This window comes from Strix aluco, chromosome 4, assembly GCF_031877795.1.
Source record: "Strix aluco isolate bStrAlu1 chromosome 4, bStrAlu1.hap1, whole genome shotgun sequence".
NCBI lineage: Eukaryota > Metazoa > Chordata > Aves > Strigiformes > Strigidae > Strix > Strix aluco.
This window is the reverse complement of record NC_133934.1, coordinates 43110126-43124115: the sequence shown is the minus strand read 5'-3', so window position 1 is coordinate 43124115 and position 13990 is coordinate 43110126. Positions and strand designations below refer to the sequence as shown.

The following is a 13990-nucleotide window of genomic DNA, read 5'->3' as shown; positions in this document are numbered from 1 at the left end:
AAAAGATGATGACTGGAAAGAACACTGGAGATAGAAAAACTTCAGAAAAAAAATTTGGCACTCTTCATAGGCAAAGGAAAAAATACATATATTAATCTATTGTATATTAAACAGGATACTATGCAGTAGAAGTGGATACAAAATTGTTAATCAACATAAGGAAATAAACATATCTGTGACAAGATTTGGTCTGAGATGGTCTTTCTCTAGAAGTGAACCTCCACGCGAAAGTTTGCATCCGCAGGCCATCAAGAAAAAACCTCTTAAATTTAGTCTCTGAATTCTGAAAATTAGTTTAGGCTTACTTCCTGGAAAGATATTAATCTTACGCTCCATTCCTCTGTAGGTGGCATACCTGCTGGGGCATACAACACTACCCCAGGTAAGGTACAGACACTGGGAAAGGAAGTTAAGTTCCTAATATACCTAATAATCCATACAGAGAACTAAACAGTAACAGCACTTTTGCTTGATTTTACTAGCATACAGAGCCTTGGCCTCCAGAGAGAAGGTTTCTGAGAGTACCTTTACTTCTGCAGTTAACCATACTGCAGGTAGAGTGTGGGTGCTCCTAATTTTTAGAGGAAGTGTTACAGCTGCTCAGTGAAAAAACTGAAAGAAAGAGTGCAGTACAACAATGGCTCTATACTGGTAACATATTAGCACTGTCCACAGTATTCTAGGGGCACTCAGGAGACACAGTGAGATTTGGAGGGCTGTGTATGGAGATGACTAGTCCCACTGCAGCAGTTTTGAAGCTTGTCCAAAACAGCAGAGGAGACTGAGTTATGAATGAAATTAGCATCAAACGCAATTAAGACAGCATGGGCTTATGCTGCATCACCTTAGTATTTTATGTGAGTCAGCACTAGTGATAAACCTCACTGACCAGCCTCTACAGTAACTTTGTAGACTCACAAGACTTTGACCTTCCTCATGCTCCTCAAGACACATTTAGGAGAACAGCCCATGTTGGTCCCATGCCGGACTTAGCCACTAGCACTTGTTATTGTATAGTCTTCTCATGTAGAAACACACATCAACTTCTGCTCTGGATCATTCATTTTAGATTCAAAGGGGCTCATCAGTGCACCAAATAAGTTTTGTACCTTAATCAAGGGACTGAATTTGCCTCTCTTGCATCTCACCAGTGAGATGCAATCAAGGTTAAAGAAAATAATGAATTCAAAAGAAGTCACTGATACAGGAAAAAAACACCAGAATTATAGCATTAAAAAAACCCCAAACTCCAAACCTACAGCAATGCAGAATTCTGTGTAGCTGGGACAGCGGTCCAAAGAAACTGGGCATGCTCTTGCAGTATATGTCCACCCACTATACATAAGATGCATGAAAGCACTTAATATGGGTGCTTAAGGAGGGTGGGGCAGGAACATTTCTCTAGTTTTAAATCACAAAATACAATGTGAATATGTAAGCAGGTAATCACTTCAGAAAACCCAAACACTCTTTTAAGACAAATGGAGAGAAAGGCAAAGAACAAACAGAAGTACAAGATCCCACAGTAGGCTAATGAAAAGACAGAAACAAACTTCGAACTATATTTAGTACATAGATTACCTCTCAAATTAAACTTTTGTTAACTAAGTAAATGGATTACTTCCAAGGGTGCCTTAGATTATTCATTTGACACTTTAAGAAGAGTTTGTTCTGAATCTACTTTATGAATATATTTTGGTTTTGTTGTATTATGAACCTATTTTTGAAAAGTGATGTTTGAAAAAAAGTGTATTGAATAAATGAAGCTCATGCCAGGAATTTCTAACTTTAATATGCACCTACAGAATGTATGGAAAGAGTGGCTTCATACATATTCTGTGTAAGCATTGTTAAAAAGTGAATTCTGGAGAAGTTCCTATAACAAAAAGCAAGTAACTATAAACATGCTAGTGCTTGATGTCTCAAACTCAGATGTAACCTTACATCATCTTGTTTTTAAAACATTGTTAGTTCACAGGCACTGAAGCTGCACCCCCAACACTGAAATAAAAAACAGATTTTGCATATTCTGGAGGAAGAGATGGAAGGACACTAACTGTGGAACAGAATTAAATGTAAAAAATATATATATATATAACCCACCTACAAGTAAAGTCTTCCTGCAGGGATAAAAGTAACATATCCCACAGCCAACTTCCATAAGTATTTAAGATTATTTTTCAAACCAACCTTCTCTCCACGAAGTTTAGCTCTAATCTGTTGACGTTCATTAAAGTTTTGTAGCCGGATCTGTCTTAATCTTGCCAAATATTCCTAATGCAAAGAAAGGAAATAAATTTCACTTATACTGAAACTGTCTCCAATATGGTTAACTTAAAATACATAAGATTCCACAAAAACATAAGATGGGTGAAAAAAAAAAAAGAAAAATCCCACACTATTACTATCACCGTATTAGCATTTACTAAACTCCAGAAGAACTCTCATCTAATGAAAATAAAGAAAACTGGAACTATTATTTTCCAGTATTAAGCTATCATTACATTTTACATCATTGAAGGCTAGGAATAGTTATATTTATCACAACAGGATAAATATACAGAGTTGTATCTATATGTTTGCACGTTCAAGAACCTGAGACAGACTGATACAGACAACTATTACTTTGATTATTTAAAAGGAAAAAAAACCAGCAAACACACCCAAACTATAAAACTTTATGCAGTAAATTATTTCCTAGGAATTTATAAAGTCCTTTTGTTACACAAGATGAACCATGCAGGGAAATGAGACACAGTCAAAGTCAAAATAGTGCTACTTGTGTGATGAGCGAAGTGGCAAACATGCGGCAAGCATACCTCTTCCTCCTTGTTTCTGGATTTCCTTCCTCTTGCAGGAATGGGCCTGCCTCCATAGATATCTGCCACGTTTTGCAGTGTACCCTGTTTGCCATTTAATGGTATCAAATTTAAGGTGGATGGGGCAGTAAAATTATCTGCTTTATCCAATAACTGTTCACTTAGAAGAAACCAAATCCATCAATGATCTGCAGCTGTTCTGAAGTTAACCGATAACCCCTTTCCACTTACACAAAACATGACAGTAGTAACCAAAAATCCTGAGTAGCCAAAGAGAGAGACTAGAACTTTAAGAATATAGTTGACTATATTCTCTGCAATTCAGATCTTCTCTTCCTATGTTAGAAAGCCTAAATTCTGATGCAAACGAGTTTTGCTATATCTGGATTATATACAAATTATGGCACAGAGTTGGCATTTCTGCCATTGTTGAGCCAAGCGTGATATAAAAATGGCATCTTTATAGTTCCTAGATTAAGCTTTTTCCACAATGACAAATTGTAAAAAAATATACAAGTAGCAAACTTAAAAACCTAACAAAATACTTAAATATACATACTGCATCTAACAAGCTGTGTTAAATGCTTAATACACACGCATTCACAGTGTATGGTCTTGGTTAGTGTGATGAACTCAAGTGTCCTAACTGTCACTAAAAGGATTCAACCTTTAAGGAAGTCCAATACAAAACAGTACAAGAATCATTTAACTCCAAGTTTCCTGCCTGGATTAAATACAAAACATTTAAATTACTTTGTTCATGATATACCACAAGCTTCTACTGAACAGGTTAAAAATATCTTGATTTGTTAACTTAATATACAATAAATACCGTAAGCATACATGGGATAGTTACATGGACCTTCTGCCTTATAAAATACCAGGGCTTTAGCTTTCTCAAGCTTGAGTGTAAAGAACCATCAGCAAGTTAAGGTCTCAACGGGGAGGACTGAATCCAAATATTCTGGCTAAATTCTGATTTTTTGCTCAATCTGAGAGAGTAGGTCAAGTAAACAGCACATTTCCACACTTCTGTGGTTGAGTGACTGAGGGAATCAGAGAACACGTTAAAAGGAACCATCTTGTGGTTAAGAAGTAACATACATTCATAAGGACTCCATGAATTCTGGTTTCAGCTTGAGCATAAAAGTCACACAAAACAGAAAGGAATTATTTCCCATATTCACCTTTTCAGAAAATATTTTATTTTATTTTTAACTTTTTTATGCATGTTCCTGACCTTTACAAAAGCTAAGTGGCACTATTCAAATCATCTCACTGTTCTTCATTCTAGCATTCAAGTTAGTTTAGGTATTTTCAGCAAACTGATGGAGATTTATATCACTGCTCTTCACAAGAAAAAAAAAAACGGAAACAAGATTTCTGAGAACTGATTTTCTTTCTGTAAATTGTTAACTTTTATTTGTCTGCCTACATTAAATTTTCAAAGACCAGGAGTCAATGTTTTTCAATGCCAAACAGCAACAGTGAAGTAGCAAGTTAGGTCAGCAGTTGTCTTAAGAAACGACTGGAAGTATCATCAATTCAACTACTAAATCAAACTTTAGACAGTCACTTGAAAATTATAATTGACAGCAACTGTATTTAACAGAAGCTGGGTAAATTACTACAAGTCATTTGACTTACAAGTCTTTATATGACAAAGAGCTGCATATTAGTTGATTCCTATTGATTTCTCCTCTCAGATCATCATGGTCTGGACAATAGTCTGATCCCTATACAAGAACTACTGCCAGCTAGTCAAATTACCTTTCTGCACTAATATGAGAAAGCTGCTGAGAACTTCTGCTATTAATAGCAAATGATAATACATGACTTTGGAACCCTGGCTTCGAATTACAAGTCCTAATCATCTGGAAGTTACTTTTACAACTGTTCAGTAACCTCCCTAGTTTATTATGGCAGCCAGTTAAGAATAAAACATTTGAGCTCAGCTGAATGCATTAGAGAAACCTGAGAAACATTACCCTAATTACTTGTGTGGCTTGCATTAATTTATCTCATGCTTTTATATTAATGCCAACAAAGTCAAAACCAAAACGGAAGCAGGTACTACTAAGGACTTGTCTAAGAAGAGGCAGTCTTAACAAGAACTGTTCATTTTTTCAAAAGTATTTATTGGTCTTGGAGGTTTTAAAAAACAGAACCATAGTTTTGAAGTGGAAGACTCATACTTTAAAACATATATACTATTCTAAGGATACTTCACCATCAAAGCATCTAAGAATTGCTTACTCTAAGTGAAATAATCCCTGAAACAAAGATCTGGTTGTAAATCATGATTTGATATTCAGATATAAGATGCTTCTGCAGTTGGTCTCATCTCACTGCAATGCCAGCACAGTCAGTTTAATTTCACCAGCTGATAGTTCTATTGTGACTTGGTTGAATAGCGCGGAGAAGCAGTCAAAGAGAAAAACTCTCCACATGATAAAAACACAGTTCAACCATACAAAGTCCTAGTGCAAATGAGTGATTTCCAAGGTATCTTTAGTGCAAAACAAACTTCCTAAAGGAATATTAAATTTAGAACTGCAAGAATAAAGAACAAAGAACGTTCTGTGACACTGTCCACTAGTTAATCTCTAGAGCAAAAACGTCAGCCTTGACAAAGGTGGATGTCTTTATAATACCTTCTTTGTATGCAGAATGTGTTTTTGTAAAACATACAGCTAATGATCAGATACAGTAGTATCAGTTTAATCAAACTTCATTTTAGGTTCAAGCTACTAAATAATACCTAAAGTTTAATTTTAACCAAAACTTTAAAGCTATGAACAGAAAAGTTCTAAAATCCATAATATCAAGTTAGACACATGCAAAAAAAGATTTTTCCTTTGTTAATACATTTACAGTCATGAGAAATGCATTTCACAATTTTGTTACATTTTAATAAAATCAATAACAAAATGCAAAAAACCTACCTCCAATTCTTTTTAAAAAAAAACCCCACCTAAGGAAAATATTTAGCCAGCATTTCATGGTTGTGATGCTACTTCAAAGATTCATAAAGCATGCTGAAACAGTAATATATATACGAAGACCAGATTCCATACCATATGTCCCTCAGCTCGAGCTTTGTTTTCCATGGCTTCTCTCTTTCGTTGCCAGAATTCTTCAACTTGCTTTGCTCTATCTGCAGCTATCCATCCTTTTTGCCTGAATAATTGCAACACATAGCAAGATGAAAGTCTCTGAAATACGACACTCAACCCCCCCTCCTCACATTTAACTAGAACACATGCAAAAAAATGTAACTTTCTATGAGCAAGGCATCTGCAAAAAATGCCTTTCATCAGCCGAAATACAAGTCAGACTTCCACAAAATGGAGGGAAATAGGCTCAACTAAGTTAAAAGAACAATTGAAAAAACAAAACACCATGTTGTCCTTCCAGATCCTGGTCATCAAAACAAAAATGAATGTCAAAACACAAACTTAGTGCGATTATTTCTCAAAATGTCTCAGCTTGTTTTATTAATGTTGTTTGTGAAAAAGACAACACCTTCAAGATTTCCCTTTAGAGATGAGCAAGAACTCATCACACGTGCCAGTCAGTAAGGTTAATACTGCAGCAGTCTTTCAAGACTGACCTAGGATTGGAGTATGGGCTTCTACTACAGTGCTAGTATTCTCAGAGTGTTCTGGCAACTCCTTTTGGGGGATGTAGTGGAATGTTTGTATTTAAAGGGACTGTGAAGGAACTTTCCTACCTTAGAATTAGCCAGAACAAGATGGGGTTTTTTTTTCACATGTTCCACCCCAGGTCAGGGACCTCCTTGGGTACACAAGAAGGCTATGTTCAAGTTACTGTAACTGAGCATCTGGCAAGTCTCCTAGCACATACATATGATGATTCTGTAGAGGAACCAGTTTCTGACAAATTGGTTAGAAGTGGACTCAGAGGAAGCTTTCTATTAAAAAAACCCAAAATTCTAACAAATGGTAGAATGATGAGGCAATCCCCTTTCCAAGGTTCCCCTGGCCTTGTTTGACTGAGGAGTACTGGGGGTCCAGCAACAGGCAGGAAGAAACTGGAATAAGCTGATCGCAATAACCCATCAGGCTGAGACAGTTAAAGAAAGAATCATTTTGCAATACAGGAGCTATCGCTAGTAATTCATAAATGAATTAGCACGGTAATTCAACATCCTTGCATCTTGTTTTTTCTCTCCTCTCACACCACCCCCACCCCAAGCAACAAGGAAATTAAATATTTCCATATTCTACAATTCATTACAAGGAAGACAGAGGTAAAACTACTTTGACACAACGAAACAAATGCTGTAGCTGTTCTGAAAAGGCAAGAGGATCCCTGTAGGTGTTACTGGTAAAAAAACCAAACACTTGATAATTTTTGTACACACGTATTTTTTGACTCACTACAAGATTTTTAGCGTAACTGTTCATTACATATGAATTCAATTAGTAGATAGTGAAATCTGTTCAAACCTGTGTCATATAGCTAAAGTTTAACTTACAGTGTTGAAGGAGAGGTGCTTCCCAAACAAAAGAAAAAAACCATCACCAACCTATTTGTCTGAAGCCAAATTCACAGGAAAAACTTATTTCAACTAAATTTTATGAAAATGGTTTTCCCTACTCTAAAGCAGTGTGAATCATTTTGCTAAAGCATTTCAACTAGATTTCTTATGGGCTGCATTTCTGTCCAAGAGACGACTTTTAAAGATTGTTGATGTTAACTATAATTAGCTTTACAATAGTTGTGGTAATCAAAAACACTGCATCTTAAGGATTTCTCAACTTCTTTAATACATACTCTTGATTACCTATCTTTAAGAAAATTGCAATTTTTAACATTCTTAGTTTGAGCTAAACATCCTGAACACTTACCTTTATATTTTACCTCCAGCTGAAAGAATAAAGTGCCAGAGAAATACTGCTAGGCTAGCTATGATAGTAAAATTGCTGCTACATAATAAAGTACAAATACTTACCACATTATAAATGCTAAGAAACAGCACCTCAATTTAAGACTAAAGTTAATCCAGTTTATAAATAAAAAAACCCAAACCAACCCTCTACCTATTTCGAAACTTCTGCACAGTATTTTCACTGAGTGCTTCCAAGTTCATGTATTTGAAAAACACTGAATCATTTTCTCTTCATGATCTCCACGTTATTCATGATTTGCAGCCATCTACTATAGTTCCTCTCAAGTTTACCCCGGTGCAGCCAAGTATCATTTAATATCGTTAAACGTACAAGGCAGTGTTTCCCGATCTAGACAAGGTTTGGGGATTGTGTCAATTAGTGCAAAGCATTGAGAACAGAGGAGGATGGAAATACACATCTACATCATCTGGGAAAATGCTGGGAAAACACACCTTCCAGTACTGGGTTGTACTAGGAGGAATTTTAATCAGTTCACAACAGCCCACTTTACTATAAAGAAAATAAAATATACCTTGTAGCTTGCAAAACTGTAACATCAGTGTTAAACCTGTTACATTATTGCTGCAAATTTTAAAATAGAAAAAATTTACAAAGGCCAAATATATTATATTAAAACATAAAACTGAATAAAATTAATTTAGAACAACAGATGTTTTCTTTGGCCACTTCCTTTTCCTCATGTTAACTCCATTTATTTCTTCATTATATCATTGGATCTGCAGAAGTTTAAATAATGCATGAGCAAAGTTAGTTAATTCTCATGTACTAAACTTCTAGAAAAGAAGGTATTTTCCATTTACTCCTCACAAGTGCAGATACAGTTTTGTGGGCAATAATAACAGATCTGAAGAAGAGCAAAGAAATTTCAAGAAGCTACCTGAAAGAGTGAAATAATTAAAAAAAACCCAAAATCAATACCTGTTTAAAAATCCTTTTATATATAAAATACTCAGTTTATTGTAATTGAAAGAATACACATCACTGAATTAGAAGCTGCACACCATACACCTGACATTCACATCTTGAAGAAAGCTCCCAGAAGTTTTCCACTGATCAATAAACAAGAACTAACAATTCCAGGAGCATTCTAGACACTCCTATGCTAGGGCGTCCAACAATTAGCTGTAGAGAAGGCACTCAGAATGAGATGACAGGAGAAGGAAGCATCTTGGCAGGTAACACAAAGTGGAACCATGAAAAAAGCAAAGGAGGAGGCTTATAATATTATCTGCAACTGCATTAAGCCAAGAGTTTTGGCTGAAATCTAGTTTAGTTACAGTTGTGAGTAATCCATTTTTTCTACTATTGGGGAAGCCAAGGTTTCCATTGGTTCTAAAAGAATTGTGGTCTGTGAGGGACTAACAGACAAACAGACGGCACAATACCAATGGATAAAAGTGATTTCGAGACATGTCCAACTACTAAATGAAACAAGACACAGAACAAGAATCTAACATGTAGGGACAGATTTATGGATTATTGTAGTCCAACCTGTTTGCATTGGCTTGTTTAGACACCTCCTTCAATCTTTTCATTTTTTTCCTAACTGCACCAGCATCAGGTAAATGGTGATGACCTGTAGGCCCCTTAGGAACTCCTGGACGTATTCCAGGTGGAATTCCTCTGTAGATAAACATGTACAGTAACTTTCATTACTTTCATCTAAAGCAGACCACATGCAACTTCTAACAGAAGGTAGCCATACCTTTCAACTACTTCTCGGCCTTGTACTTTCGCCCTCAATTTGGCTTCTCTCTCTTCAGCTACTCTAACGGTTTCCTTTTGCTGTTGCATCTGGTCAAAAATAGCATGATAGTGTTCATACTGTCCTCTGGAAGATACAGGAAAAGGACCAACACCACCTCCACCGCCATAATATGGTGCCTGGAAATCAGAAGGGGTAGGGTGGAAATCTCAAATGCTGGTTTTAACAAGCCCTTTCAATTTTCACCTTTTCAGCAGAATAAAAGCATTAATATGTCCTGCAACAATTCTGAATTGGTCCTATTTTTATTCCTGGCATGGCCCTATTTTAACAAACTACAAGATAGATAAATTAAAAACTTTTTTTTTCTGTTAGTACTCCAGAGTAATACAGCACTTTACCTCTCTCCAATAGTAGTCTAGTTATACACGAGACATCTGTCACACATTTTGGAAGTTACTGGTAACAAATCCATTGAAGTATAATTGGAGATGGACATTCCACATGGCAAAAATCAAAGTTTTAGCACAAGCTAGAAGCGATACAGTACTAACTGAAGTAGTAATGAGTGACTTGTAGCCAAACACACATTTTTCCATGAAGCTGGAAATGGTTAAGCACACCTCTAAGGTTGCTGAATGGCATTAAATGCAGATTTATCTGAGAATTGCCATTGTGACCAACCTGTAATTTGGTTTCATCATCTTAATGGAGATGCTTCCCTACTAAAGGTCAGATCAGAGGAACATCTACTAAAAGCTACTGCTTTATGCAAATTATCTCTGTCATTCTTAAAGAATTAGAATTCCTACAGAACCTTCATGTGAAAATAATAAAAAAAATGTTGCAAGCAGCTGTGTACAGTAGTAGCCAAGGATGGATGCAGAAAATGTGAAACTGGCAAAATAAGGTTAAGGTTGTCAGCACATGCATAGAAATGTTCCCTTTATACCTTGGGGAAGCAGTCAAATAGCCCATAGTAGTGGATCTATGGAACTGATTTTAACAATAGTGTCAATGTTCCTTCCAGAGTGGTCTTAAGAATGTATTTAAAATTCAAATAGGTGAGTGCAGATGTGACAGGTTTAAGATTGCCTACTTAGAAGTTCTTGAACAGATTATATTTGACAATGGAATTTAGCTCACATTCTGAGTTTCAGTTGCTCAACACCCATCAGTAGCTTTCCATAATCCATATGATAGAATACTAACTGAAAGATTTATCCAGACATTCAAATAAATATGTACGCATGCTGTTCATCTGAATAAAACCAACTTACTATACAAGACTATAGCTTCTACAAATAGAGGAAAAAGTCTTGCTTTAGACACTATTCAAGGTTTCAGCTATCATATTAGAGCTCAGTTTTCAAAAGAGTTATCTAAAGAAACAGTATGATCAATCTCTAGGCAAATGCTATGAGGTAGGTGCTCATCAACAATCTGCAGAACAGTTACAGCGCCTGCTAGAACCACAAACCCGAAGTGAAGTCCTTGCCACCTCTTTCCTTGCTGTACCTCAGAAACAGGCGCCAACAACCAACCAAAAAAGACAACAGAAAGAGAAAATCATGCAGTGTATGACCCTGCTATGCTTTCGTAAGAGACTATGTGGCTTGCATTATTGGAAAGCTTGAACAATGCTATTCGAGTTGCTGCATACTGTTTTCATGTTGAAGAAAGGAAAAGGATAATTAAGTCAAGAATACTATTAACACTACATGTAAACCTGGAGTGATGATAACCTAAAAGCCTGCAGTAAGATTTGTACTAAACTCCAATTTGGAGAAGACATTTCAACGAATTTTAAAGCACGTCTGCCATGACATTCTACACCAGTGACACAGTGAAAATATACACAGCCACTGACCCTCAGTTTCCCTAGATGACTGAGAACACCGACAACGATGCAGCTGTAGCTATAACATAACACTTCATACATTTGCAATATACATTGTCTAAGGACCTTGCAATAAAACTCTTGAAGTTAATCAGGAACATATGTAGCTCTCATCCAAACATGACTACGCTGATATCTTGTGTTGTGTGGAAGCTTGTATTGGTGCCTGCCAGTTTCATCTTGAGATAGAGAAAGACGGCATAGGAACCAAATGATATTTTTTGATTTTTCCATTAAATCTAATCAGCACCTTGTAGTTTTTTCCATTAAATGTATCAGCACCTTAAGTTTGCTTTTATATTTAAGCTTTACTTACATGATGTGTGGCACACATCCAAAGATGATGTCTATTTTGAAGCAGTATATTTAATAAGCAGCTACTGAAACCCGGTCAAGTGCTTGCGTATTCCTCATTCTTGTACAAGGAACAGAAAATAAACCCTCTATTCATTTTGACTTTACTGCTCGGTCAGAGCTTGTTTACAAAAACCCTACTAAACATGTTTAGGCCAAGTATTTTTGTAAGACTCACTACCACCACCACAAATAGCTGTGTTTTAATCCATTTTCTATTGTCAGATAGATTTACACCACAGCAATACTTAAATTCCTGCCCTGGCTCTGTCTGATGGAAGTACCTAGACCTTCATACTTAACTAATTTCATGAGACTATCTCCTAGAAGACTTATATTTCCATGAAACTATGACCCACACAAACAGGCAAACAGTTATAGGAATCAGATTATGTAATATAAATTCTGCAAGAAGTGAATGGATATAGGAAGTTCACTGCTTTCAGAAAAAAATAATTAGATTTACTCAGGATTTTTTACCCCTGTCCTGAACAACTTATGAGCATATATAAGCATTTATGTTGCTAAAGAACAAAGAATGCTCAGAAGCAGGTATAATATTAATAATACTGGGGAAGAGGGCCATTATCATAATGTGGGAGCCTGGAAAAAGATTTCAGCAAAAGAATTCAACAACAAACTTGAATGTGAAAGAAGCTGTTCATGCATAGATTCAGCACAGGAAAAGTAGCAAAAGCAGGAGTGGAAAAAAAGAAAGTGGTGCATGAAAAGCATTACTGGCAGAAACAGTAGAGATTCTGAAATTTACTAAGTATTAAAAATGAAAATTGCACATGATCTCCAAAAAGCCAGGGAAGAGAGTCTTATACAGTTTCTCTTAAATTATCCATAGATTAAAAATGGGCAGTCCCAAGAGTTGACCTCCAAGAACAGATCTTTCTGAAAAGAGAAGACCATGCCAGATAATCAAAGGTGGGGGGAACAGACTACACCACATTTCTGCATCTGCTGCCAACCTTAACATCACCACTTCCACCTGAACCAAGCACATTCCTCCATCCTTGTTCCCTGGCTCTGTTTATTCGTTCCATCTGAAGGAGAAAATACAGGAAAACGTAATTCAAGGAATCACTAAGTGAAAATTGAACTTCACTATTAACACATTTTAAACATATTTTACCCGTTCTTTTTCCAATCTTCTCATTTCATCTGCCTTCAGCAAACTGATCTGCAATGTGTAAGGATTAAACATGTTTAGTAACTGAGAAATCAAACTACTCCATGTTCTTATGCAACATATAACACACCCCAAGGTATTTCATTAAAATTACTATGGGTGGAAAAAAGAAAGTCTCAAGAATATTGTCTACCTGATCTCTCGTGCGTTTTTCTTTTTCAGGCAATTCCAACCTTTTCTTTTTTGAAGGTTCCTGAAAAGTAAGCATATAATTTGGTATTTATTACTGAGCCATTATTCTGTCAAGTCTCTGTCAAGATAGGTTAGTGCTCCAATTGCTGGTGTACGTCCACAAAGATTTAAAAAAAAGTAAATTTTAAAGAAATCACTCTTACATAACGTTTGGAAAAAAGATAAGGAGGAAAGGTTTGAAGGTTTTATTTTGTCATTCTTGCTCTGGACTTAGCTTTTGCTTAGTTTGAAAATTAACAGATGATTTCATGATACCTCAAACATTTTCCTCCTTTCTCCTGGATTCGTTTTCTTCATTGGAGTTGGAAAGGCCTGGATAAAAGGTGAAACTTTCAATTAGATAGCACAATGCCAGAATAAGAAAAAAAATCCTAATTGAAAAAAAAATAATCTTAAACTCACAACTTAGTATGTGCAAAATGGCTTTTAAATAATTAACTACTCAGCAAGTTTTAAATGAAGAGCACTGCTAGGATCTAAGGGTACATGCTACTGTACTTGTTCATCCTCTACTAAAGGCTGTCTTGAAAGCTGAAGGCAGTTATTTTTAAATCTGTTCTGTCTTTATTTTTCTTCTCTGCATTACAGTCTTTTTCTGTTATGAGTCTTTGAGAGTTCCTAGATATTAAGATTCTCTTTTATCTGGAGAACAGATTTATTAGGTTATCATTAGGCTCTTTCACTTGGGTAACTCTAACCAAGGTTGTTCTTACCTGTGGAAAAGGAGAACACAGCCACTACTGAATAACTGGTAAAGAAGCAGCTATACGTAACAAACCATGCTGCTTACTATAATCTCAAAAAAGTGATGGCTACTTTTAAAGCTTTTTTTTTTTCCTGAACGTACTAGAACACAGAGAGCTTCATAATTATTTTCTTTTGACA

At 35.9% G+C, this 13990-nt stretch overlaps 1 protein-coding gene across 23 annotated transcripts in view; it reads right to left on the bottom strand.

The window, feature by feature from the left end:
• Window positions 1–13990, bottom strand: part of NEK1 (NIMA related kinase 1) — a 47211-nt gene that overhangs the window by 17853 nt on the left and 15368 nt on the right. For 12 of the 23 annotated variants that reach the window (XR_012623115.1, XM_074822829.1, XM_074822825.1 and 9 more), the window contains 9 exons: window positions 13361–13417; window positions 13047–13106; window positions 12857–12904; window positions 12693–12767; window positions 9462–9640; window positions 9248–9379; window positions 5897–5999; window positions 2820–2903; window positions 2191–2274 (listed from right to left, as the gene is read on the bottom strand). Coding sequence is in view for 21 of the 23 variants with exons in the window: in XM_074822829.1 (XP_074678930.1) it covers window positions 2191–2274; window positions 2820–2903; window positions 5897–5999; window positions 9248–9379; window positions 9462–9640; window positions 12693–12767; window positions 12857–12904; window positions 13047–13106; window positions 13361–13417 (822 nt within the window). In the remaining 2 variants the exon portion in view is untranslated. Of the gene's footprint in view, window positions 1–2190; window positions 2275–2819; window positions 2904–5896; window positions 6000–9247; window positions 9380–9461; window positions 9641–12692; window positions 12768–12856; window positions 12905–13046; window positions 13107–13360; window positions 13418–13990 lie in introns of those variants that run through there. The other 11 variants (XM_074822832.1, XM_074822833.1, XM_074822835.1 and 8 more) reach the window with 7 other exon arrangements.